Source organism: Vombatus ursinus, unplaced genomic scaffold (genome assembly GCF_900497805.2).
Source record: "Vombatus ursinus unplaced genomic scaffold, bare-nosed wombat genome assembly UNPS02013200.1, whole genome shotgun sequence".
Taxonomy (NCBI): domain Eukaryota; kingdom Metazoa; phylum Chordata; class Mammalia; order Diprotodontia; family Vombatidae; genus Vombatus; species Vombatus ursinus.
The window spans coordinates 1-6,695 of record NW_020952978.1 but is presented as its reverse complement, the minus strand read 5'-3'; the positions used below and the strand labels follow the sequence as shown (position 1 = coordinate 6,695).

The 6,695-nt window shown below is 51.3% G+C and overlaps 1 protein-coding gene across 1 annotated transcript; it reads right to left on the bottom strand.

Annotated features, from left to right (window-relative positions):
* Positions 1-2,056: 2,056 nt before the first annotated feature.
* Positions 2,057-6,644, bottom strand: LOC114040466 (sodium-coupled neutral amino acid transporter 3-like). The gene is made up of 4 exons (XM_027858581.1): positions 6,361-6,644; positions 5,390-5,534; positions 4,718-4,821; positions 2,057-4,491 (listed from the first exon to the last, which is right to left on the bottom strand). The coding sequence occupies exons 1-4, from the start codon at positions 6,583-6,585 to the stop codon at positions 4,387-4,389; spliced, it is 579 nt and encodes a 192-aa protein (XP_027714382.1). The 5' UTR covers positions 6,586-6,644; the 3' UTR covers positions 2,057-4,386.
* Positions 6,645-6,695: the final 51 nt, after the last annotated feature.

Sequence of the window (6,695 nt, the reverse complement as noted above, 5' to 3'; positions counted from 1 at the left end):
GTTTTGCTATTTGTTTTTCATAACTTGTTTTTCAATATTAAGATAAGCACAGCTGTGGTACAGATTGGTAAACAACATGTAAGTGTTCACAATCAACTAGTAAACATATGGGACCCCCAGATAGGACAGACCACCAATGGGAAAATTCGGTAAACAAACCCATCATTAGTTTATGTCATCAGGCATCAATCAAATTAATTGGTGAACAAATTAGGTCGCCAAATGCCAATCAGAACTAGAATGTAACCAGCTGACACCCATAGCTAGAATATAAGAACCACCTCACCCCCCTCTCACTCCCCAGACCCTGAGCCTTCAGTCTGGTCATGGATGTCAACGGAGATTGGTTCTTGCCCTACCCCGACCCTTGAGACTCAAGCATCCTCAATGTTTGCTTTTGGACAGGGCTGATTGACGGACTGAGACTTGTCAGACATCTTCCTCTAAGGAGGCACCAACCTCTGACCGAACAGAGAAGGAATCTTGTCACTGAGTACCAGTATGAGACCTACTTACTGGGAACCCCGGGAAATCAGATTAGAGATTTGTTCCTGGTGGGGCTGATGTTTGTGTTGTCTAATAGCTAATATAAACTGATGTTTGCATGCATTCGATTAATAAAGTTTGATTGCTGGCACTGAGAAGTTTAAGCCTCATTAGTGTTTCTGCTGCACAAAGTTTTGTGCCTGTCTTCCACCCTTCCCTTCCGTCACAAATCTCTTCTCCAGACTGAAGAGCATGACAACGTCTCCAGATGCCTTACCATCTGAGGTGTGCCCCCTCATGATTACTCCAGATTATCTAGGCCTCTCCTTTAAATTTACAGTTGAGGAAACTGAGGCTCAGAAAAGGGAGGAGACTTGTCCAAGGTCACAAAATGCTGACTTGCTCAAGGTCAGATCTGAGGACCAGAGATGTTGCTGCCCAGTATTCATGAGGTGGTAAGAGTCAGGATATATTGGTAACAGCAATGCCAGGGAATTCCATGGAGCTACTCTGACCTGGAGTTAAACTGTGCCTTTGCTCTATTCCCCTGACACCTTTCTCAAGCTGGAGAGAGAGAGAGAGAAAACGCTATGCTGTTTATTCCTCCCCCTTTTCTATTTACATCCAGTTTCGAAGTTCTCAAAGTGAATATCATCTCATTTGAAACCTGAAGAAACCGAGGTCCAGAGAAGTTGTGACCTGCCTGTGATTACACAGCATCAGAGGGACTTTTGAATCCAGGTTTTCTTGATTCTCCATTGTCCCATTCCATCTTTGCACTAAAATCCTTTCCAAACAGGGCCCTGGGGCCTAAGAGGGGTTGGGGTCATCTGTGAAGGGATGGAGTTACCTGATGGATTTAGACAGCTGAGAATAGTGCCTGCCAGCCTCGGGCCCCCCAGGGAAGGCCCTCCCATAAAGATGGTCCTGTGCCCTTCCTGCCAGAGCTTCCTTGGGGCGAAGCCACCATCAGGGCCCTGAGAAGGCCTTTCTTTTGGGATTTCCCCAGCTGGCAGCTGCCCAACAAGGCTCAAACTGGATTTTTCCTGTTGCCTTTTCCTCTGGCCCCTTAACTAACTGACAGGTGCCCCAAGGTCCCTTTGTGGCGCCCAGGGCCTGGGCTCTAATTAGAGACTGGTGCCAACTCCTGGGGCCATCTCTGCCCCTGGGAGAGGGTGGCTCAGGGCCAGGCCAGGCAGGGGAGCTGGAGGCTGAGAGCAGGGAGTCAGGGGGACCCAGAAATTAAATTACCCACAGAAGCCTGCTTCTTGGATGCGTGCTTAAGACCTGAACATGAGTATCTCTGAGGCTCCTGGCCCCTGTGTCCATATCCATAGACTGACAGATACACAGGGCCTGGCTCTGAGGGCCCTGCACACCCCCTCCCACCCTGCACCAATCAGCAGCTGAGCTGCTTGCCTCTTTGAAGAACAAGGCCTTGACACCAAGCAGGCTGGAAGTGACATTCCCCCCTCCTGTAGCCTTCTGCCAGTTTCCTGCTATGCCTGGCTTTGTCCTCCATCCTCGGAGTGGGTGTCAGCCCAGGGATCACAGAGCAATCTCACTTAACCTCAGTTTTCACCGACTTTTATTGTTCTTAAGAAGGTCTGTGGTGTGTCAGTGGGGGCTGGATTTCAGTGTTTCCAAGTTTGGAGCTCACTTGGATAGAGGGTTGGAAATGCAACCTGTGAGAGAGGGCACTGGTCCCTCTCATGGCCCGCTCAGCAGGGAGCCAAACTTGCTGAGTCTCAGGATTTCCTGGGGGAGCTCCCTCCCACTCCCCCCCATTCCCCACCTCCCTGACGGGGAGGCTTCTCCATGGCCTGAGTTTCTCAGAAGCCAGAGCTTGGCTCACAAGGCTAGCCCTGAACTCCAGGGAAATGCACCTCACGTCTCCTCAGCCCACTCCTCACTCCCCTCCCTCAGCCACTGGGGAGGTGGGAGGGCAGGGGGCTTCCGGCTGAAGGCTGCCAGCTCCCACCCTGAAGGCTATTCCTCTCTCCATGCTGCTTCCGATGCCTTTGGAAGAGGTTGGCACCGAACACTCTCTCATCTTCCCACCTCCTGGCTTAAGACTAAGCAGGGTATTCTCATTCCCGAGATGGAATAGACCCAGAATGGGAGGTGTGTGTGTCAGGGGGATGGCTTTGAGAATTCAAAACTCTCCCTGTTTCCCCCTGCTGGGGCCTCCTGCACCTGGGCACGAGGACCCTCTCAATACTGACAGCTGTTTGTTCTCTCTGCTCATCCCGGGGCTGTGTGGCCCAACCTGGACAAACCACTAAGTAATACAGTCAGGCACGTATATTACTTGGATACCAGGCAGCCCAGACACATCCCAGAATATAGACCGAAGGATGTCCTTGGATGGCATTTCTCAAAAAGGCTTTGTCTCACATGTTACCCCCAGGTACCTGAGCTAACCCCTCCTCCATGATTGACCACAGCCAATCTAGTTACAGACCCTCAGCTCAGTATTTCGACTTTCCGCCTACCCCCAATCATAAGGTGCCAACCAGTCAAAACTGGGATATTGGCAAGACAAACAGCAGAGTGACTGGCATAGGGGTGTCTGCCAGGGGCCTGTTCTATTCCAATCACGCAGACCCAGAAGAGCCAAATGAGGATGGGAGTTTGAGCCTCTGGAGCCAGCCATGGTCATAGTTTACCTAGCCTGGGTTGAGGTATAGCAGAGACCACAACTTTCCTACCGTGGGGGAGATTCCTGCCACACAGACCTCCTGCTACCAGCGGAGATCAGCATTGACCGGGGAGGGAGAAATAGTATACATGAAAGTGGGGAAGGGGGAGCCAGAGGAAGGTCTTGCTGGGGTCTCCAGACCCCACCCCCTTCAAGGCTAAGGGGATAGCTGTGGTGGGTGAAGCCCTCTGCCCCCAGGAAGACCACAGAGGAGCCTTCTTGGGGGAGGGGAAGGTCAGGGTCAGTGTAAGGGGTAGCCCCTAGAGGCAGGGCCTGCCCTTGCCTGTATAAAGGGAGCCTCCCATTCCTTGATTCTCCCTTTCCTGTCTGGGCGCAGTAAATCTTCCCCATCCCATAGAACTCCCTTACCAATGGTGACATTGGGGGACACTAGGACAGCTCAAGTGATCTCTGAGTCAGCCTCTTTCCAGAGGTGATGGGAATACATTTTTCTCCCAATTGTCTGCATGAGATGTTGGCTGGAGGTAACTAACCTTTTCCTAGCTCTGTCTACCAAGGGCTGAACCTTAGGATCTTACAAATAAGATTCTCTTCAGCCCCAGTGATGAGAAGCAAATAGGGCCAGGAAAAGTCTCTGGACACTAATCCCCTTCCTCCCATTCCCTGCAAATTGGTTTCTAGACCCTACGTGGAAAGGGGGACGTGGTGACAGAGTGGAAGATGCCTTTATCCAGCAGACAAGAGAGGAGGCCTGGGGACCCAGGGACTCAGGAGCATGAGGAGAATTTGGCCCATTTTTACTGAAGAGTCACTGGATCCTTTCAGAGCACAGGGGTTGTCCCCTGCTGAGCCCCACCTCCCCAGGGGAGCAGTCAGTGGTGGAGACAATCAGGGGAAATCCTAAGAGGCATCAGCCCTCCCTAGACCCCAGGAGGGAAGATGAAGGATGCCCAAGGCCCGGCCTCTGAGGCCTCCATGCCCCTTAGGGAGGGAACCCAATGTACTAGCCTTTCCAGTTCTACCCCCTGCAAGGCCTGGTCCCCCCCCCCCCCCTTTTTTTTTAAAAAAAAAAAGATCCTCAACAGGGATAATAATAATTAAAGACAAAAACACACATTGAGTGAAAAAACGTCCTCCCTTCCTCCCCCTCACCAGCCGAGGGCCCAGGCAGCTTAGCAGTCCTGGCAGGCAATGGCACAGGTGGGTGAGTGACGGGTGACCCCAGGCCAGGCTGGGTTCTAGTGGTTGCCACCACTCTTGTTGTTCCCAGAGATCCAGTCAATGATGATAAAGCTCAGGCTCATGACCATCAAGAGAACACCTAACCCTGCAAAGCATATGGCCTGTAGGTAGAAAAAGGAAGGGGTCACTGGGGGAGAAAACCTAGAGGAGGCCCTGTCCCCTCTGAGCTTAGAACCCCAGGCATGGCTGCACAGGCTGGGCTCTCTGCCTGAGGGCCCAGGCCCAAGGTACTTCCATAGGTGCAATCCCTTTCCTCCCTTGCTTGATTCAGGACCACACTATCCCTGGAGGCTCCTGCCAGGGGAGCTGGGCGTGACTGTTATGTACCAATATTTTGGGAGTGGACTTCAGTGGCTCTTTGTCCTTGGGCACAATTCGGATGTAGAAGATTGCTGGAAAGATGAAGATCAGGCAGGGTGCAGAGGTGGCGCCTAGGAGAAGAGATAAGGGAGGGATTAGAATCTCAGCGGGCCAGTAAAGGGAGCAGGCGCTGTCTTCTGGCTGATGTTCCCAGGGCTGGAGACAATCATTTAGTAGAAACTCCTCATTTTTAAAGATGGGGAAACCTAGCTACCAAGAGAGGGAGTGACTTGCAGGGACTGTTTTCTAACCCAAGTTCTCTGACTCTAAAATTTAATCCTTTTACCAACACACCCCTTTAATTTTGATTGTGCTGATGCTTTGGTTATCAGCTGAGTGTTTTAACTTTTTTTAAAAAATTAATCTGCCCTATTTGGGTCTAAGAACCTCAAAGAGGATTTAAAAAAGGCCAACAGTTAGTCTTAGGATGAAAAAGAGTCAACACGAAAATAATGAGTTGCTTATCAAATGAGACAATGTGCTATGTGCTAATGGGCCCTAACATGGCGGTCCATTAAGTAAGCGGCCCCTCGGACTGAGAAGAAATGTGTTCATAGGGGTAGGTCCCAAGAGCGCACCAAAGGTTGGTGGGGCCCTGCTTCCTCTGCTCAGCTGGCTGGCCCTGGCTAGGATTCTCACCAATGATCCCGAAGATGCCCAGGATGTTGGGGGCAAAAATGACTAATAGGTTGATGCAGGTCAGCAGGCTGACAGCAATGAGCGTGTGCCGAAGCCAGCTGAACTCTTTGTCCTGGAACAGCATCTGCTGGATGGCCCTCCGCACCTGGGGGTGGGAGATGGGAGAGAGCAAGCAACCGTAATCCCTAGGTGCACAGGCTGTCCCTCCCGAGGGCGGGGTAGGGTGGGGGGAGGGGCCCGGAACTCCACTCCCCTGCAGTTCCCAATTCTGGAGTGAAGCAAGGTTGACAAAGTGCTTCCCTTCAGAGATGTCACAATCCCCCAAGAAAGGTCAGGCAAGCATTGTTCCTTCCCATTTTACTTATTAGCAGGGCTCAGTGGGATGAAGTGAAAAGGGAAACACACCTTTTCTCTGACTTTTACATGTTTACAAAGCAATCCTGTGAAACTAGGTGGTTTGAGTGTTTTTATTTCCATTTTATAGAAGGGGAAACTGAGGCTCAGACACTTGTTTGAAGTTGCATGGTAGGAGACCAGGATTTGAACCCAGGTTTTTTGACTCCAAGTTTTGTGTTCTTTTTACTCTATTACATTGGCTCTGGGGAAGAACCCATAGAGTGAGCTCAGTTTCCCAGGGCTGGTTTTTGTAGCCTTCATACCGGATTCCTCACCTGAGAACCTTGGGTGTTTTTTCACCATCCCTGTCTCTTCCCTCAACTCCATTAAAGGGATGAAATCAAAGGGAACTTGATTTGGAGTCAGAGGACCTGAGCCCAAATCCTGGCTCTGCCACTTTGTATCTTTGAGCAAATTACAACCTTTCTGAGCCTCAGTCTCCTCAGCTGTAAAATGAACTGGTTAGACCAGGTGACCTCTAAAGTCCTTTCCAGCTCTGAATCTATGATTCTATGAGTTATGACCTTATGATCTACGAACCCTGAGCTCTCCCTGAGGGACTGGGTCCAACTCACCGGAAAAAGGACAATGGGGACAGTGAGGGTGACAGCTGTGAGCACGGCCACTCGAACACACAGGATCAGCACATCAAAAGGGTCCACATTGTTGTAAGTGTGCAAGAGCTCTGACTCCACCCGATCTGTGGGACATAGCTCCTGACACAACCCAGTCTGGGACTGGGACACAGCCCCTGATTCACAGCTCCCCACCTCCCGCTTCCACCTGAGTCTGGAGGACATAGCATCAATGCAAAGGCCTCCCAGACCCACCCAGGTCTAGGGGATGCAGCCTCTGACCCCTGTCCTCCCAGACCCACCCAGGTCTAGGGGATGCAGCCTCTGACCCCTGC

Bases quoted from the DNA above. Each gene is read 5' to 3' on its own strand.
- LOC114040466 (XM_027858581.1), bottom strand. From the start codon at position 6,585: ATGTCCTCCAGACTCAGGTGGAAGCGGGAGGTGGGGAGCTGTGAATCA. The intron at 4,822-5,389 runs GTGAGAATCCTA...CTCTTCTCCTAG, and splicing joins GGGCATCTTCGGGATCATTG to GCGCCACCTCTGCACCCTGC. The intron at 4,492-4,717 runs GTACATAACAGT...TTCTACCTACAG, and splicing joins AGTCCACTCCCAAAATATTG to GCCATATGCTTTGCAGGGTT.